General features: G+C 36.3%; 3 protein-coding genes and 1 pseudogene across 3 annotated transcripts; 2 read left to right on the forward strand and 2 right to left on the reverse strand.

Annotated features, from left to right (window-relative positions):
- The first annotated feature begins 443 nt into the window (after positions 1 to 443).
- Positions 444 to 3,630, forward strand: LOC112792642 (heat stress transcription factor A-5-like; annotated as a pseudogene).
- Positions 3,631 to 5,818: 2,188 nt separating this feature from the next.
- On the forward strand, positions 5,819 to 6,208 carry LOC112771781 (protein RALF-like 24). Its single transcript, XM_025816602.3, has one exon. The coding sequence runs from the start codon at positions 5,819 to 5,821 to the stop codon at positions 6,206 to 6,208; it is 390 nt and encodes a 129-aa protein (XP_025672387.1).
- Positions 6,209 to 11,301: 5,093 nt separating this feature from the next.
- Positions 11,302 to 14,103, reverse strand: LOC112792643 (adenosylhomocysteinase). Its single transcript, XM_025835960.2, has 2 exons — positions 12,880 to 14,103; positions 11,302 to 12,443 (listed from the first exon to the last, which is right to left on the reverse strand). Exons 1-2 carry the CDS (start codon positions 13,588 to 13,590, stop codon positions 11,697 to 11,699), a joined length of 1,458 nt encoding a protein of 485 aa, XP_025691745.1. The 5' UTR covers positions 13,591 to 14,103; the 3' UTR covers positions 11,302 to 11,696.
- Positions 14,104 to 18,003: 3,900 nt separating this feature from the next.
- LOC112784105 (uncharacterized) lies at positions 18,004 to 19,659 on the reverse strand. The gene has a single exon (XM_025827227.1). The coding sequence runs from the start codon at positions 19,657 to 19,659 to the stop codon at positions 18,004 to 18,006; it is 1,656 nt and encodes a 551-aa protein (XP_025683012.1).
- Between the last annotated feature and the right edge of the window lie 1,349 nt (positions 19,660 to 21,008).

The raw sequence follows: 21,008 nt of genomic DNA on the forward strand, positions 1-21,008 counted from the left end.
AATATAAGTTAGACAAAATTTAACCGTTAACTCATAGACAATATAGAATTGGTCCCCTTTTTTTTTCTTGGAAATAAAACTAGCTAAAGTAGCCAAACTTAGAAGGAGCTAAATGCCATTTGGTTTGGGGCGTAATGAGTTGTTCGAAAACAAAATAGAGAATTAGTTGAAGCAGGTTTAATTTTGATAGTTTAGCAAAATTAGTGTGGTCCTTCCCATTTTCTTATCATAATTTTCGTTAGAGTACGAAATGGTACAAACCTGAAAATTAAATAGTTATTTTATTTTTCGAAAATTCCAAACTCTGGTTGGTGTGTGTTTTCACTGTTTTGGCAGCTTCCTTTGGCAAAACAGCGCCAACGACCATCAGCACGCCACACACCCCGCGTTGAAGTCAAATTCTCTCTCTCTCTCTCTCTCTCTCTCTCTCTCTCTCTCTCTCTCTCTCTCTCTCTCTCTCTCTCTCTAAACAGTCCGGATTTTATTACGTTTGGAACAGAAATTGCAGGTCTTCTTTTTTGCCAATGATTCTCTTTCTAATTACTTCAAGAAGGAGAGGATTTTCTAGAAGGATCTGGAATGGAGGGAGGAGCGCCGCAATCCACCGGAGGAGGAGCAGGAGGTGGACCGGCGCCGTTCTTGTTGAAGACTTATGACATGGTTGACGATTCCGCCACCAATGACATCGTTTCTTGGAACAGCTCCACCAACAACAGCTTCGTTGTTTGGAACCCGCCGGAGTTCGCGCGCCTTCTTCTACCTACCTATTTCAAGCATAACAACTTTTCTAGCTTCATCCGCCAGCTTAATACCTATGTGAGTTGTTGTTCATTCGATTTGTAAGTATATATAGAATTGGTGCTTATACTTATTTTGTAATTGTGTTCTATTTGCTGGCTATAATTCAATTTTTATGTTACCTTTGATAGTGCGATGAAATTGAATGGAAATTTTGATTGTGTATGATGACATCAATGATCATTATTGTGGTGAAATCAATGGAGAGTTTAGGTTTGGATCTGAAAATGAAGTTTATCTGCAACTTGGACTTAGTCAAGATTTAATACATTGATGGTGTTGAAAAAGTAGAATAAAATGTGGTCGTTAGTTTAAATTACAGATGATGTTCGAAGATACGGTTGGTCAATGGTAGTGTTGGTTTGATCCTTGGGTATGGAGCGTGAATTTAATAGTTTTAGAGCTGAGAAGGAAATGAGATTTTGGTTAGGTTAGGGTTTGGATGGCGTCAAGGATCGTGATTGGTCTTCAGCAAGTCTAATACATTCACTAATAAAGTACACTAGTGTTTTCCCATTAGGGAGAGGAAAATAGGAAGAATGTTGCTTTTGGTTTCACAGATATGAAACCAAATGTGTTCAGATGTTAATCCTTGATTTTGACGTTGTACCATTGACAAAGCATGCATGTTGAATGCATCTTATTTCTTTGCAGTTGTTAGAATGTTAGAATTTAAGGTTCTTGGTGTTGTAGGAGTATGATGATGTTATCATCCTTTATGGCTAGACTTATATAATTGAAACCATCGTATTACAAGTAGCAACCAGCTAGAAACAGCAGCTACTAAGAAAGATTACTACGATGAAATACTGTCAATGTTTGGTTTTCTACTTTTCTTCAGGGGTACAAATAAAAACTAGCTTGCTTGTCTTCAACAAATGAAGCAAGTATGTTGAGTTTTAGGAATCAACAAAGCTCAATAAATAGTTATGGGTAATTTATTTAATAATGAATTGATGATAGGCATATTTGACCTTTGAATCTGAGTTTTAATGTGCTCCTCAAAGTCAGAGTCTCATCTATTTGTTCCATTAGTAGGTATCCATTTATTCTAATACGAGCTATTTGTTATCTCTTCCTGCTTAGTGTTTCAAACAGATTGGAAGAGAAGATACAATTGAATTGATTTTTAAAAGCTCTGCTCATTGACCCGTTGCCCCTCTCACATTGATTTCTGTTTTTAAGGGGGAAACTGGACAACTTGTTTTTTATTGTTTAATTTTGTTTTGGTTTATTCATTCATGTGTGTGCATTGGCCAGGGATTTCACAAAATACATCCTGAACGGTGGGAGTTTGCCAATGATGATTTTATAAAAGACCAAAAGCATCTTCTTAAGAATATCCACCGCCGGAAACCTATTCACAGTCATAGTCATCCTCCCGGCTCTGTTGTGGATCCAGAAAGGGCAGCATTTGAGGAAGAAATTGAAAAACTTAACCGTGAGAAATCTTCTATTGAATCTAATATTTTCAGCTTCAAGCAACATCAGTCAACAGCGAAGATTCATCTAGAAGATTTTCAGCAGCGATTAGATGGTATGGAGAAGAGGCAGAAACATTTGCTGAACATTTTCGAGAAGGCTCTTCAGAATCCTACTTTTGTTGAGCACCTTTCCCAGAAAATTGAGTCCATTGATTTATCAGCGTATAACAAGAAAAGACGATTGCCTCAAGTTGATGACATGCAACCTGTTGTAGAAAGTAGTTTTGTGGACAATCCTAACAATTTTAGAATGGAATTCGGGAATGTTTTCCATCAAGATTTCTCGAACAAACTCAGACTGGAATTGTCACCAGCTGTGTCAGATATGAACTTAGTGTCACCTAGCACACAAAGTTCAAATGAACATGGGGAAAGTCCACAGAAGAAAATATCTGAAGGAGAACAAACAGGAATCCAGACAAGAACATCTATTCCATTTGCACCAGAAACATTGGAGCTTGCTGATACCGGGGCATCTTTTACTTTCAAGATGGATTCATGTTTATCACAAAGAGGACGAATGCTGAGAGCCCGAAACTGTGCTCATTGGAGCCAAGTAGTGAAGAAGGTGATAGTCACATATCCTGCCAACTTACTTTGGCATCGTGCCCGTTTAAGGTCAACAGAAATTCATACTCAGCAAAAGCACTCCAAATAGACTCTCAAGAAATTGGCAAGCTGGCAGAGCCTAGGTTTCATTCCAACAGTAAAGAATCCGACAGTGGAGTTTTCTCAAACCGGAACCAAGCTAATGATGCAACCAATTTGGCTTCTTCACTGGAAACTCCAAGTAACAACCAAGTTACTCAGCCAAACAGGGTAAATGATGTGTTTTGGGAACAGTTCCTTACTGAAAGACCAGGCTGCTCAGACAATGAAGAGGCAATATCCAATTACAGAGGAAACCCATGCGATGAGCAAGATGAAGGAAGGTTGAATGCAAGGAATGTTAAGAACATGGATCAGCTTACACTTTAAGCATGCTGTAATTTAGCACTCGTTATAGTAATAGTATGTAACATTTGCATGGTTATTCCATACCATAAACATACATAGTTTGACACTTGACATCAGTTTGTGTGATGTCGCAGGAGGCTGAAATTGTTAGGTATACAATGTTTGGCCTTTATGGCTTACCGCCTCTGAAAAATATAGAATTTGTGATTGCTTTGGAGACTGGTGCATGCAATGTAATCTAGCTCCTTAGCGGTGTTGTATATTGAGTTATCCTTTTCGCAGGAATTAGTGTAAACGAAATGGGGTGTTGTCCCTGACATTATTGTTTTAGGATTTAGTTTTTATGCATAGATAATAAAAGTAACTTTATCGTAAAACACGATTTATAATACCCTTCTGAATGTCGATGATTTGTTTTTATTTTTCTTTATTTAATTGTTATGACCTGGTGACGGAAATACGAAAAATATTTACGGAACTTGGAAGAAAGAATTGCTTCCTGTTGGTGAATTTCGTCAAACTTCCTTTACATTACGAAATGGCATGGAGAGTTAACATAAATTGGAATTTCGAAACATTTTCTAAAAAAGATCAAGATTCAAGATGGAAAAAGGAAATAAATGCTCTCTACCCTAAACCGTGAGTTCCCTCAGTCCTTGGTGATTGGGAGCAGTAATAAATAATAGGATAAAATATATTTTTTATTTTTAAGGTTTATCTAAAATTTAAAAAAAAATTATAAATTTTATTTTATTCCAATTGTCTCACAAAAATTTTATTTATATTAAATATATTTTTGATAATTAAATTTTTAAAAAATTTAGGATTAATTTGGTAATAATGCATCACAATTATTTCTGGTTTGTTTGTGTTGATAATTGTTCTTGTCAAATTGTTACTAAATTGGTTTTTTAACTTTTTTAAAAATTTAACCATCATAGTATATTTGATACAAATAAAAAAATTTTGGGATAAAATTAAAATAAAATAAAACTTAAGAATATTTTTGAAATTTTTAGCGAACTTCAAAAATAAAAAATATACTTTGCCCTAAATAATATCTATTTATGTTAGTGTACACTAAAAATTAACTTCTAGTTCTAGTATAATATATAAGGTTTATTTATCTTATGTCTTAAGGGCACATATTAAGTTTACATATTAAAAAAAATTTATTAAAAATATAAAATATTTAAATTTTGGTTGTATTTATTTTGTTTTTATTAAATAAAAATATTTAAAATTTTTTATTAATAATAAATTTATCATGTATTTTTAACTAAATTCTAATATATATTATAAAATATAGAACAATTCACTTAAATAAATTATTTAGAGAAGAATATTACTCAAATACAATTTTCTAAATACCATTACTGAAATGTAATTTTTCATACTATTATAGAAATTACTATTGGTACATAGACTGCTATTCGCAGCTGTAGTTTACGTGGAAGAGACAATGAACAAAAATTGCTATGGTAGCTTTTGTTTTAAAGGACTGGGATAGAGATTGGAAAATTGAGATTTAATATCATGTTTGTTGGTTTAGAAACTGGTACTAAAATTTTTATTTTTCTCTAAAATTTCAGTATTTCAGTATCTCTAAAAAGTAGGGACACTGAAATTTTTAGAGATGAAAATTGAAACTTTAATAATATTTTATACCTACAATACCCTCATTTCAATTAATTAATTCTAATTTTACCCTTTGTACAAATTAAATTAGAGCTTTATTCTTGTTTCAATTTTTGTCTCCCACTTTGCACCAAACAGAATACTAAAATTTATTTCAATCTCTATCTCTAAATCTTGTCTTTCAATCTCAGTATTTCAGTCACTATCTCTCTACCAAACATTACTGATAGGAACTGTAAAAATTGGTTTAAATATAAACTGCTACAGACAACAGTAATTTATGTGTTGTAATGCGTAAACCGTTGTAGCTATTTTGGTATATAAAGAATATTTTTAATAAATTTCATTAATAATTCAAACTTTAACTGTGACTCAATTTAACACTTGTTTGCAATTTTTACCTATTTTTTAATTTGAGAAAGTGGCATATCATAATATTTATCCAACAAGAGTACACACCGAAATTGTCTTCAAATTTCAGAGACAAATATCTTTTAAATTTATTAATAACAAAATACTCTTAAAATATAATAAAGTAACTTCAAACGTTCATTTTTGTATAACTGATAAATATTTTTTGTATTTAAAAAATTATTTGTGTATTTGATCCAAAATTTTATAAAAAAAAATTGATAACTATTTAAAACATGCATGAACAAATTCCTAGAATAATTTTGACAAAGAATTAATAATTTACATAACTCTTCCCTATTTACATCAGCACCATGATTTTTAACCAGCAAATCACTTAACAAAAAATGTATTTAGTATTTACTATCCTTTTATTTGCCCCACTGTATTTATTATTTAATATTTTAATTAGAAATAGGACATGGTACCACTAATGCCTATCCACCCACCAATGCCTTCATTTCATTTTCACATTCACAACTTTAAGCAGGAAACTGCAAAATCAAGTAAAGCTCCAAAAACCATAAACAATGTACCATCCCAGATTCATCATCTTGACCTTCCTATATCTGTCACCTGTTCTTCTCTCAATCTGCTATGGCCTATCTGTTGTGGATCTCAATTTGCTGAAACACAGTGATAAAAGTGGTGTAATTACCAAAAGGGTATGCACCAAGAGCATTGTGGAGTGCTTGGAAGAAGAGACAGAAATGGATTCAGAGAGTAACAGAAGACTAATGCAGCAGCAGCAGCAGCAGCACAGGTACATTAGCTATGAGACACTGAAGAGGGACATGGTTCCATGTGATAGAGCAGGATCCTCTTACTACAGTTGCAAAGCAAGAGAAGCAAACCCTTATAATAGAGGCTGTGAAGTTATTACTGCATGTGCAAGAGGTTCTCAACCCATCAGAACTTGATTTTCTTCCCCCCCATTTTCTCTCTTTTTCCTTCTAATCTTGTTTTGTTTTATTTATGACTTGTGAGCTTCCTAAAAATCCCTACTTTTTGTTTGTTTATGCAATGTAATGTAAACATAATACTTTTTTTTTGTGACTAAACATAATATATTTATATATTAGATATTTCAACTGGGAGACATGGTTGAGTTATCACTGAAGTGTGGAATTGTTAATCTGATGAACCAGTTGCATAATTTTTGTTAATCTTTGTTTGCATAATTTTAAATGCTTTCTGTACCTTCTTTGTTAAATATATATCTCATATTGTAATGGTGGTTTTCAGCTTTGGTTTTTTATTTTGAGAACATGCAGCAGAAAAGTGATAAAATTCCTTAGGAGTTAGGATTATATTTATTATAATTTTATATGTCTGTTTGTAATAGAGTTCCTGGTATTAGGAGGAAATATGAAGAATGTGGAATTCTTTACAATATGTTATTCATTCTTTGCATTCTTTTAATTTTTCCAATTTTTGTGCTAATGTTACATTGTGTGCTGTTGAGCACTAATGGAAAATATTTCGGTTAGGTGCTCTAAATTGTAAATTCTAAAGGCTTTTCAACCAACTAACCACATTCAATGGGTACATGTGGAATGTCAAATGTGGATGAACATCTCTTATCTTTAGTAGTGTGGCACTCTAAAAACAGGACTACAAATCCCACTACTGTATTATTTATTTATTTTTTTTATTTAAAGATTTTAATCTGTATAATTTTGCTTACAAGAAAAAGAAAAAAGAAATTACTGTGCCGAAGTACCCTCAAATAGAAGATAAAAATTCAACCGGTTGAGAAGGCCATTCTTGGAAGAAGAAAAAAAAAAAATTTAAGGTCTATTATTAAACCATATCTAACATGAATTGTGCGAAATTGTCTCTGATGAGGTTTTTTTTGTTCTTGGTAATATTAACGGGGTTGATTTTTATTTATTTATTTGAATAATGTTTTAGATTGGTTCTTAAAAAAAAAAACGGTGTAAAATATATTTTGTCTCTTAAATTTGACAACAATTTTAAAAATATCTCTAAATTTTATTTTATTTCATTTTTGTTCCAATTTTTTTTATTTGTATCAAATATATCCCATGGCTAATTTTTCAAAAAATTTAAGACCGATTCAACAACAATTTCATAAGAATAACCATCAAGACAAGCAAATCAAGCATAATTTTTATGTATTATTGTTAGATTGGTCTTAAATTTTGGTGAAAATTTAGCCGTTGAGAGTATATTTGATGCAAACCGAAAACTTTTAGAACAAAATAAAACTTAAAGATATTTTTAAAACTTTTGTCAAATTTTAGTAACAAAAAATATATTTTATCCTAAAAAATAATTTGCTCTTTTTTTTTTTTTTGTTCAGAAGCAATTCGGTCATGTGCTAATGTTTTGGTCCTAAATCATGGGCTTTGACATCTCAAAATTGGGGGTCTAAAATTTTGAAGGGAATGTGAAAATAAACCAAAAATTCAATGTCCAAAAAGCAACCAAAATAATTAGGAAATAGCCCATTAATCTAGAAAATGGGCCAATATTAAATGATAAGGCACTGAAACCCCAAAGAAAAAAAGAAAAAAGAGTATGAAAAGACGAAAATGAAAGAAAATGGATTCGGCATCTAAGTTAATCAACTGGTTGATCACTCCCCCATAATGCATCAAACGAGTGAAACATGCTTAGTGAATCTCTATCTAACCCAATTATTCTAATCAGTCTTCATAGAAAACAATTCCATCACAACAGCACTTTTGCGCAATTTATTCAATACTCTGAGTTGAGACCGTGATTCAGATATTTGTTTTCAAGATTTTATTTTACTTTTTTAATTAATATGCTAATTCACCTACCGCGAGCAACCCCACCAACCTTTAGACTTAGGAGAGTAATGGAAATTGGTAACCTAACTTTAATTTTCCATAGTGTGGATAATAAAAAACCCAATCCATCTACTTTTCTATATACCACATATCACAATTCATCTGTTCATAGTAAAATTGTCAATTATTGATGCCCACGTCACCAGCGCCTAACTCACTCTCAAGTCTCACCCCATATTAAGCCGCTAAGTAAACATTTGAGAAAAATATCTTTGAAAGTTATTTTAAATTTAGAATAGTAAAATTCCAATTCTATTAAAACAATATTTGTTACCACATACTATGTATTCCAAATTTGACTCATTTGTTTTTTCCCCGAGGCTACGCATAGTATATTGTAATCAGCACATTCAACATGTTTTCTATATAATTAAAGTTTGCTGGTAGAGTCGGGTGCAGGACCTTGTTTTCTTGTAAAGACTTAAAATAATTATTAAATTAATTATTTAAATTATTTATTTAGAGGAGTGGTATACATTCAAGTCATTTTTGTTTACAAGTCTTACAAGTTGGGTCTAACACGTGCGTTATAGAAGAAGAAGCGTGAATATAAATGACTTGTATGATTTGTATGGAAAAGCGTTCTCTCTTTGCCTTCGATCTCCTTCTGTTTTTTTTTTCGATTTTCATGATTTTTGAAATCAAGCTTTGAAATTGTTTTGAAGATGATGGAACTTCAGAAATGCACCCGAACGATTACAAAAATACACCCAAACGATTATAAAAATATATCCAAAGGATTACAGAAATACACCCAAACAGTTACTGAAATAAACCAAACGATTACAGAAATACACCCAAAGAATTTAAGAAATACACCCAAAGGATTTAAGAAATACACCCAATATAAGGAGAGACAGTATATTTCTTCTTGAAATCAATACACCCAAAGAATTATAGAAATACACCCAAAGGATTACAAAAATACACCTAAAGAATTTAAGAAATACACCTAAAATTCGTTGAAGTACACCTTATGCATAATTCAGAACTCTTTCTCTTTTTCCTCCTCATCTTCTGTTGCTGCTTCTTCTTCAAAAATGATTTCAGAGCTTGATGTCAAAAAACAATGAAAACCGAGAATAACGAAGAAAGAAAACAAAGAGAAAAGCACGTAAATGAAGAAGAAGAACAGGAAGAGGAAGAAGAACATGTAGCAAGAAGAAGAAGAAGGAGGAAGAGAAGGCAAGAAATGTACCTTGAATAATGTTTCTTCGTTTTTTCTGGTGATTTTGATGAAGGAGAAAGAGAAAACGAAAAGAGGAGAAGAAATTTAAATAAAAAAAAGGGAGGAAGAGAAGAAAAAGAGACACAGAGGAAGAGGAAGAGGAAGAGGAAGAGGAAGAGGAAGAGGCACAAAAAAAAACGTGAAACAAAATATTTATCATTGTTTATAAATGACTTGTATGACTTGTATGGAAAATCACTTGTATGTGGAGAATTACTCATTTATTTAATATATTTGTTATTTAAAGAGTAATGTTGTAAGAATTTAGAGTTAGAAAAAAAAAAACAAAATATTTATCTTTGTTAGTTATTTTAATTTTATCAAGAATTTGATGATTATATTATTTGTAATTTTATGTTGAATTTTTTTAAAATTTTATTGTTTTTAATTTGAATTTAAATTTGTTTTTTATTTTTTTATTTTATTAATATGTATGAAATATAGAATAATTGAATTTTATATTTGTTTGAAAAAATTTGATTTTCTTACGAATAGAGTCGGATAGGGTAGAATTGGGTTGAGAACTTTTGGATGCGGATAGAATTAGGGTTGAGAGATTCTCAACCTGCATGTAGAGTAGAGTTAAGTTTTAAAAAAATTTTCAACTCAACGGATAAAATTAGGGTAGAGTCCAAATCCTATCCATTGCCAACCCTAAACACGAATAATGTTTATTAAAAAGATTGGCTTTTGGCTCCTTAATATTTTCCTTAAATAATTCTTATAAAAATTTTACAAATGCCTCACTTATTTATATATTCTTTTTAAAGTAAAGACATTTTTCAATTTTTTTTCACAAAAATTTACTGATTGTTTATTACATTCAGATTGTATAGTTAATATTACTAACACTAGCAATTTTCCATGCCAAGCATGCTAAGTTCTGGTACATATATCGTACATAAAGGGTAGATCTGAATCTGAGAAAGATGATATTTTTCTTTTTAATTGGATCTGCCAAACCTCAATAATGAAAAATTGTTGCTTGATGATAAAGAAAGTTTGCACGGTATAGCAACGAAATTAATATTCAACAATTTTATATGATCAGTAAATATCATTATTTTTAGTTAATAATAAGTTGTATTTATATTTTTCAAAAATTAGACATATAAATTAATAAAATTTATTTATTAAAAATAATTGAATATTTATACTAATCAATTTATTAATATTTAACTGAAGAAATTTGCGGCTCCCCTTATTGCTCTTCTCACCGACAGCACCAAAATATTAGGACTATTTTTTTTGGGACATACAGGAGTCACAGGACAATCAACTACTTTATGTGTGATGAAATTTTTTATTATTTTCAAACATCTCTTAAAAAATGGAAAAGAATAATTTCAAATACTATTGCAATATGGGAATGTCTATTGTTCTCGCAATATGGGAATGTCTATTGTTCTCCCAAACTAGATGTAGGACTGCTTAATATGAACTTTGAAAAGGATTAGCTTGTTTTGCTTAAAAAAGTGCATATATGGGAGATTAATGAAGAATTGAGAGGATTTGCACTTACATAAGGGAGAAAACCAAACGTTTTCCCTTCTCTAAAACGATATATTATTCTCTTATTTTTCTATCATGTTATTGGTTAAATTGAGATTCATAAAAAAAAAAAAAGAGATTTTCAGTTGAAAAGCAAAGAGTTACACATATTCAAATGTACATTTGGAAGTGTACAAAACAATATAACGAACCCCTTTTTCTTTCGCTTATCTATCTCTCCCTTGCTTGATGCATCATAACGAAGCGTGAGTATTGTATCATATCTCTTCAACAAAACATTCATTAACGTTTGCCATATATATTCGCCATTAACGTACATTTTTCATATACTAGGAAGATTGTTTTATGGACTAATCTTTAGCGGAAACTAATTGAGAACTTGAACATTTATGCACCGAGTAAAGAAAAAAAAAATGCAAGGGCAAAGAAAATCTTTTGTTCATTTTTTTTCTTATTTTCTTTTGATATATTGAAAAAGTGGATCCAAACACGGATATATGAGCTACTAAAGAAGAATGAACACAACCAGCTACTAAAGAAGAATGAACACAACCCCCCAACCCGCAGCCTTATTCAAAACCAAACCCATTTGTTCTCTTTCCAGAGAAAGCAATGGAGATTCTACCCATCCCTCTTAACCCTCCCCTCTGAAACAACACAAGAAACCCTACTAGAATTAGAAGACTACCACCCATCTAACCACAAATCCGAAATGTGTGTGTAACAATGAAAGTCTCCAAAATGCAAAATGAAACAATCAAATTCGATCCACAAAACATAAGTTTTTTTTTTTTCTTTTCTTCTCTCAACAAATCTTGATCTTCTTCCTTAGTATCTGTAATGAGGAGGCTTGTATGGACCCTCCACTGGAACACTGATGTAATCAGCTTGTGATTGGGAAAGCTTGGTGAGCTTGGCTCCAAGCTTGCCAAGGTGGAGTGCAGCCACCTTCTCATCGAGGTGCTTGGGCAAAACATACACCTTCTTCTCATATTTGCCACTGCTCTTCTCCGTCCACAACTCGAGCTGTGCAATGACCTGGTTGGTGAATGAGCAAGACATCACGAAACTTGGGTGTCCGGTGGCACAACCCAAGTTCATCAAACGACCCTCGGCCAAGACGATGATGCCGGTGTTGGTCTCTGGGAACACCCATCTATCGGTTTGGGGCTTGATGGTGATGCGCTTCACGCCAGGGTATGTCTCAAGACCGTGCATGTCGATCTCATTGTCAAAGTGTCCAATGTTGCAGACAATGGCATTGTTCTTCATCTTCCTCATGTGGTCAACCATGATGATGTCCTTGTTACCGGTGGTGGTGACGAAGATATCAGCCTCAGAGACAACATCCTCAAGGGTCAAGACCTGAAGACCTTCCATGAGAGCCTGAAGGGCGCAAATTGGATCGATCTCAGTCACAATGACGCGAGCACCGGCCTGCTTCAAGGCAGCAGCACAACCCTTGCCAACATCTCCATAACCGGCAACAACGGCAACCTTTCCGGCAATCATGACATCAGTGGCTCTCATGAGACCATCGGGGAGGGAGTGGCGGCACCCATACAAGTTGTCAAACTGTCACAAACCATGAATCAAAGAAACTCCGTTAGATTCACAAACCAGAGAAAATGACACATAAAAAGCACATTCATGTTACTACTCAATAGATCCAGTGACCCACTCGGTTGTTTTCAACAACTGTCCCTTACTAAATTAATTCAATATTATTAAATTAAATGACACACAAATCAACAGCTAAAATCTCCAAACCTCTTTGAGGACATTTATCAAACAGCTAACAGATCCAAAATAGTTGTATCTTAAACATCACATAACTGAAGAAATACCATCACATCCTAACAGATCTGACTTCAATTAAAAACCAAAGCACACCAAATCCCCCAGATCCAACCCCTAAACCCCGAATGGCACGAAAACTAGAAGCAGATCTGAATCCAAGAATTCAAAAAACACGAGAAAAACAAATGACATTCGATAAAAGAAAACTGACCTTGCTCTTGGTGACAGAGTCATTGACATTGATGGCAGGGAACAAGAGAGTTCCATTGGCCTGCATCTGGTACAACCTCTTGACACCGGTGGTGGTTTCCTCCGAGACACCAACAAGCCTTTCCTTCATCCTTCTGTACCTCTGTGGATCGGTCTTCAAGCCATCTCTGATGATGGTGAGCACGATCTGGAACTCAGCGTTGTCGGTGGAAGCAGGGTCAGGGAGCTGACCGGTCTTCTCGTAAAGCTCCTCAGCCTTGACACCCTCGTGGATGAGGAGAGTGGCGTCACCACCGTCGTCGACGATGAGGTCAGGTCCGCCGGATGGACCCCAGTCAAGAGCCCTCTCAGTGCACCACCAGTACTCCTGGAGAGTCTCTCCCTTCCAGGCAAAGACAGCGGCGGAGTCACGTGCGATGGCAGCGGCGGCATGGTCCTGGGTGGAGAAGATGTTGCAGGAGCACCAGCGGACCTCAGCGCCGAGGGCGGTGAGGGTTTCAATGAGGACGGCGGTCTGGATGGTCATGTGGAGGGAGCCAGTGATCCTGGCACCCTTGAAGGGCTGGGATGGGCCGAACTCAGTCCGGCAGGCCATGAGTCCGGGCATCTCAACCTCCGCCAGCTCGATCTCAAGACGGCCGAAGTCAGCCTGAGAAAGGTCCTTGACCTTGTACTCGCGGCCGCTTGTGGTCTTCTCTACGGACAGAGACATGGTCGCTGCTTTCTTGAGAAAATGAAGAGAAAAAGAAGAGAAGAGAGTGTGTGACTGACTCAGTTGAGAGGCGGAGAGCGAAGATAGTGGGGAAATGAGAGTGGGTATATATAGGGGATTGCGGGTTTGGAGTTGGTGAATTTGCGGATCCACTGTTGTGTTCTCTACTTCTCTTCTCTCTTGTATCTTTTCTCTTTTTTTTTTCTTTTTTAATTTGTTATAGCTTAGAGCCCGTTATTGATATTTATGGACCCAAAACACAAATTCTATTTTAAAAATCAACTACCCATACCGTTTATATTTGATTTTCCAAGACTCGTTTTTTCCTTTTTCCGCTTCTGTACTATATTGCAATTTTTCGGTTTAATTATCCCTTGAAATCTTGAATACAATTCTTTATTTACCGTAAATTTATTTATTTCATGGGTTTGCAAGTTTTAAATCAAATTTACTAACCTTTTGATTCCATAGCTACTAGTGAAGAATGTCACCCATGGTATATGAATCTTGCCCAAGATGTTGTTCTATTGTTATCATTAGATCTCGTAGAAGCCTAGTGTGCTTGTATTGTTTTCTTTGTTTCCTTTTTTTTTTCTATTTTTACCAGATAAAATGCAACATTTCGGAAATTATTTTTCATATGGAAAAGTGGTTGGTGTTTTGGGAGATTATTGGGAAGTGGAGTGATTTACCGTGGGGTGGGGGTAGCAGCCACCACGCAGGGGGCGTGCTGTCCAAGCAGCCAAGCCCGTGTCATCACCGGAGCACCACGCAGTGGGGCGTGCTGAGGCCGCGTGTCATCGCCCAAGCACCACGCAGGGGGCGTGGTGAGGCCGCGTGACATCGCCCAAGCACCACGCAGGGGGCGTGGTGACTTGGCAGCCATGCAGAAGGCTGACACCACGGGGGGCGTGGTGGAGGTGGCAGCGCAGATTTCCAAAGCGGTCTTCCATGCAGGAGACAATGTCTACTCGGGAAGCAACAAGCAGAAACGGAGCTCTATATATAAGCTCTATATATAAGGAGCCTCTTGATCACTCTATAGGTAAGGTTGCTGGGATCATTGTATATTGTTTGAGAGTAGGAGAAGGTTGCTGAAGAGAGAGTGTGTGGAAGAATACAAGAGAGATTAGAGATCAAGAAAGAGGAGAAGGAAGGTTGCAGTGGAAAAAATAGGAACATTGGAAAATAGGAGGAAAAAATTTTTTGTCTTTATTTTAAAAGATGGTTCGTAATTACTGTGCTCCGGAAGAACATATTATAAATTATTTGGATCATCAAATTTATGTAAGTTGGTACATTATATCTTTATTGTATTTTAATTTTCTGTTTTTTTTATTTAATATAGTAACATATATATATATTTTTTATTTTGAGATTAATTATATGTTATAAAAAAACTATAATATAATAAACTGTATATTATGTAATGTAATAAAAATTTTATAATAAAATATATATTTTTTACAATAAAATATTAAAATGCTATAGTAAAATAAGTACATGTTCTGTTAATAAACAAAGAAATCTATGTTGCAAAAAAAGTAGAAAAATTTTCATGCATGAGTAAAAAAAAATCGCTCATTTATATCAATTTAAAAATATAATAATAATAATAATAATAATAATAATAATAATAATAATAATAATAATAATAATAATAATATACAAATAGTAACAATATAATATAATATAATATATACATATATATTTACGGTTTGCGTACTAATAAATGTATGCATAAATTTTTTAAGTAGTAAAAATTTTGAATTTTTTAACATAAATATGTGTATGTTAATTAATAAATAATATTATGAAAAATTAAAACATAAATATTATAATAAATAAGGAATTAAAATTTTTAAAAAATAAATAAATAAATAGATAAGCTATGTTAAATATTTTAATAAATAAGATATTAAAATAAATATGTCAATGTTTATTAATATTTATAATGATTATTATTTAAATAATGTAACAGATATCTTTGTTGATGCAGCCTAATCGGAATTTGTTGGTGCGTAAACTGGATCCGCCACAGACGTGGAATCCGATAGTGGAGAACTACTTACATGCCACGGGATTCTACCATGTGTCTAGAATTGGAGTCATAAGAGGATTTCACCCCATGTTAGCGGCTCTGGTTGAAAGGTGGAGGCCTGAAACTCACACCTTTGTATTGCCGATCGGTGAGGTTACAGTAACATTAGAGGATGTGGCTCATATATTCGGACTACCCATTGATGGAGAGGCTGTCAGTGGATGGACAGATAGTAGTGGCGAGTTCGTTCAAAGTCAGGGCATAGAGATATTCGGTCGTGAGCCATCAGTCAGTGGTAATGCGAAGTCTTATATAAAACTTGGATGGGTTCGACGTATTAGAGACGCAGAGCAGTTGGACACTGACGAGTCTATCAGGAGATACGTCAGATGTCATATCTTCTGTTTGTTAGGGTCGACCTTATTCACAGACAAGTCGACTGCATATGCCCATGCGAAATATCTACCGTTGCTTCGTGATTTCGAGCGGATCCATACTTATAGTTGGGGGTCAGCTTGTCTCGCACATCTTTATAGAGCACTATGCCGTGCATCACGATATGATACAAAGGAGATGGATGGCCCTCTAAATCTCTTGTTTGTTTGGGCATGGGAGCGAATGCCGTGTCTTGCTCCCGTACCGAGACAAACGCTTCCACCGGCCGAGATACCAGTTGCCATGAGGTAATAAGATTTATTTTAGTTATGTGTTATTTTCATGATGCATATATGACATATGATGACTTATTTAATTTTTTTCAATTAACAATGTTTCTGGTGGAGTCATTCGGAACGGACCACAGCGTGGTCATCGAAGACCGTGGAGACATTCAGGCATGATATAGATTACATGCAGGAGGTAAGTAGTTATGGCTCTTCTAATCCATTTTTTGAACCATTATTATTATTGTTCTAATATACCAATAATACTGTGGCAGTTTGAGTGGCGGCCGTATGACGGGTTGATCGTCCCCGACGACTTGCATCCCCATCTTGAGGTGTGTGACATCGTTGCTCCGTTGTTGTCGTTCGAGTGTGTTGAGTGGCTCCCTGCGGACAGAGTGATGCGTCAGTTTGGATATGTACAACCTCCTCCGGGGATACCAAGGGATATTCCAGTTGACCATCATTGCATCGTTCTACGCGGAGTGCAGCTTCATGACTGGACAGTTTTGCGTGGGCCATGGATAGTGGAGTGGGCCAACAGGCGATACAGCCGACTGCGAGACCTACACCCCCTACCGACCTGGGATTTTTTACCGACGGTTGAGTACCGGGATTGGTACATGCGCTCCTACGGACATCTGTTGAGATTGACAGGGTACGTTCCTCATCATCCACAGCCACCTGCCCCACGGCCACCTCCCTCTCAGCCACCTCAGCATGCAGTGTTTGAGCCATTTCCTTATTATATACCACAGCCACCGGCCTACAGTCATGGTAGCCAGCACACTCAGCAGTCCCAGCCCAGCCACCACTCTCAGCAGTCCCAGCACAGCCACCACTCTCAGCATCATGATCCCATACTTACCATTCCTTCCGGTCATGATTGGTTTGACTTCTCCAGCGACGGACCCGGAGATCAGCTACAACAGGATTGGATTGACGCTGGTTTAGGAGGCTGGTCAGATTTTAGTAGTATCCCTTCACCGTCAGTGCCGGCTGATCCACGTAGGGCATCAGTAGATATGGGACATGCTTTGCGGGGTCGTACTTCTGACCACACGTCAGAGAGTGCGTCATGTGATAGTGGTTTTAGTCAGCGTCAGCGGGGATACGCAGTTGTTGACACGTTCATCCCCGGTCCATCTGCTCCAGCTGAGGCAGGCGGGTCGGCCGCTCCGACAGATGCAGGAGGGTCAGTTCGAGGTCACCCATATGACCTACGGACGGAGCGAAATCCACCTGATAGGTATACTCCATCGCGGTTAGGGTCGGGCATTATGCGTAAGGGACTGCACTGGTTCGTTGGAAAGAAGTGAGCTTTGGTCGTTAACTTAATGTAAATCGTGTTTAATGTTTGTTTAATTAACTTATGTAATCAGTTGATGTTTGTTTGTTTAACATATGTAATCAGTTAATGTTTGTTTTGTTAACATATGTAGATCGTGTTTAATGTTTGTTTAATTAACTTATGTAATCAGTTGATGTTTGTTTGTTTAACATATGTAAATCGGGTTTAATGTTTGTTTAATTAACTTACGTAATTAGTTGATGTTTGTTTTGTTAACTTATGTAATCAGTTAATGACACTGTTAAGCGACGATTTTTATATCAATTGATAGACTTCAATTGAAAAATACAAACACGTCTAATTTCAAAATCATCAACTAACAAAATACAAATAAAAAATACAACCATGACAATACTAAACTACGAAGCAGCACCACTCGGTCCAGCACGCTGAGGACACCTACTCCGACTATGACCCTGAGCACCACAGAGACGGCATATCCGAGGACCACGCATGTCGCGTGAGTCCATTTCATTCAAGTATCGGGTCAGTTTGGGCCTGCCTTTAGACGTTCGCCTCTGCGCGGGATTAGCGACCAATGTGGGTCCCTCATAAGGGGGCCATGTATCGGGATCACCTAATGGTGTGAACTCAAACTTATATACTTTACGAACCTCTGTCATCTTGTACACGTCATGCACATACAACTGCCAATCGAGACGCTGGTTAGCACAGCAAGCAATAACATGGCGACATGGTATTCGTTCAACCTGAAAGTGCCCACAATCACACGTCCGTCGTGCAAGATCAACAACTAGCACCTTTCCAGTAGTCATTTCGCGCACCTCAAACACCTCATTTCGTCTATCAAAGCGGTGCACAACTATATTCCCAGCCTGTTGCATACTTGCTTCTATCCGCTGTTGCGCAAATGCAGAGTACGTATATCCAGCACGCTTGCGTTCGTGAGTCTCGGCACTCTTCCGCGTAAAAAGTTCATTTAACCTATAATATGTTGCTCGGACCAGCGCCAACACAGGTAGATTACGGGCACCCTTCAAGACTGAGTTAATGCACTCGACAAGGTTCGTTGTCATATGGCCCCATCGATGTCCTTCGTCGAATGCCAATACCCAATGTCTGAGTCCAATGGCATCGCACCACCTGGCATATGCCTCGCCTCGCTCTTCCAACCTCTTATAGTTGATATTGTACTCCTCCACCGTTCTTGAATAACCTATGTTGACAACAAGCTTTTGCAAGTGAGGGACTTTAAATGCCCTTAAGAAGTTACTGCCGATGTGTCTTATACAAAACATCCACCATGCTCTTGGAGGTTGCCAGTCGCCACCGGAATGATTTACTACTGCCCGTATTGACTCATGTCGGTCTGAGATCATACCCACGCCATCTTTTCTAACAACATACATTCGCAGATTCCTTAGAAAGAAGTGCCACGCATCAGCTGTCTCCCCTTCCACCAAGGCAAAGGCGATAGACACAATATTATGGTTCCCATCTTGTGCAACAGCTACTAGAAGTGTACCTTTGTATTTTCCGTATAGGTGTGTGCCGTCAACCTGAACCAGCGGCTTGCAATGTCTGAATGCCCTAATACATGGATTGAAACTCCAAAATACACGATGAAGTATTTTTACACCTTGCGCCTCCTCATTCCCGTTGTACAGTGGTCGTGTTTCTATTTGGACAACTGAACCAGGCATCTTCTGCACCATGACCGATAGCCACCATGGCAAGGCTTGGTAAGAATCCTCCCAACCACCGAAAACGTTGGCTATGGACTTCTGCTTTGCCAACCAAGCCTTTCGGTAACTAATGGTATAGTTGAACCTTGACTGGACTTCCGCAATTATAGATTTCACCTTGATGGACGGGTCCGTCTCGACCAATGGCCTTATAGCATCAGCAACTGTATCTGAGTCCAACTTCGAATGATCTTCTGAAATTGTTCCGATCGTGCACGTGTGGCTACCGTTGTATCTTCGTATCTCCCAACAACCTTTTTTTCGTATCAAGCTAGCTCGGATAAGCCAGTCACATCCGCGCCCGTACATCTTGCATTTTGCATAGAACGTCTGTGGCTCAGACTCATACACCTCATAGTCAACTCCTTTACCAATAGTGAAACTTCTAATTGCTGCGACGACCGACTTTCTAGAACTGTATTTGACGAACGGATTTTTGACGGTTTAGAATTTCACAAATAAATTCTCGTTGCAAAGTATAGTTTCTAAACCAAACAATAATCCTTTCATACAAAAAGTTGTTTGTCACTAGTACAAACCCCTAAAATTTATAAACCGAAGTATTGGACCTCGGGTCGTTCTCCCTAGGATTTACAATAAAGTGTCTTGTTATTGGTTGTGAGTTATTTTGGGGTTTTTTAGATTATAGACAAGAATTATAAATGGCAAGGGAAATAACCTAACAACTAATAAAGCTCTTGGCAAGATATGAGAACTAGAAGTCCTATCCTAGTTATCCTCCTCAATTGTGATAACAAATTATCCATTACTCCCACTTAGTTAACCTCTAACCATGGAGGAAAGTCAAGTGGATGAATCAATTTGATTCCTCAAGTCCTAATCAACTCCTAAAGGAAAGACTAGCTTTAGAGGTATTCAAATCAATTAGCAACTTCTAATTATCAATCAACAAAAGGATTAGATAACTCAAGAGTCACTAATTACTCAACCAAAGCCAAGAGGAACAAAAGCTACACTAAAATCCTACCAAGCATTTCATCAAACACTTGGAAGGCACAACAGGAAAGCAAAGCAAATTGACAACAAGAAGAGAATCTAACAACAATTATTGAAAGAAATTAACAACAACAATCAAAAGAAACACAATTATTATGAATTACCTTGAATTGAATTGAAAGAAAGTATAAGGAACAATACTAGATCTACAACAAAATATAAGAACAACATAAAAGAGATTACACCAAAAGAATAGGAGAAGAATGAATGTAACTACAAGGAATTGAGAAGATAGAAGTAGAAGAAGATGAATCTAAATCTAGATCTAAGAACTAAACCTAATCCTAATCCTAATTCTAGAGAGAAGTGAGAGCTTCTCTCTCTAGAAACTAGTTCTAACTACTTCTAAAACTAAACTATGACTAATGGTAACTAACCTGTGTTTCCCTCTTCACTCCTTGGGTTAAATAGCATCAGAAATGAGTTGGATTGGGCCCACAAGACTTCTAAAATCGCTGGCCACGTTTTGCTTCAAGTGGACTAGGTGGCAGCAACGGTGCGTGCGCGTACTATGTGCGTGCGCGCCACCATACTTGTAGCAACTATGGCAAATCTTATATCGTTTCGAAGCCCCGGATGTTAGCTTTCTAACCCAACTGGAACCGCATCATTTGGACCTCTGTAGCTCAAGTTATGGTCAT

The sequence above is a fragment of the Arachis hypogaea genome, chromosome 13 (genome assembly GCF_003086295.3).
Source record: "Arachis hypogaea cultivar Tifrunner chromosome 13, arahy.Tifrunner.gnm2.J5K5, whole genome shotgun sequence".
Classification (NCBI taxonomy): Eukaryota; Viridiplantae; Streptophyta; class Magnoliopsida; order Fabales; family Fabaceae; genus Arachis; species Arachis hypogaea.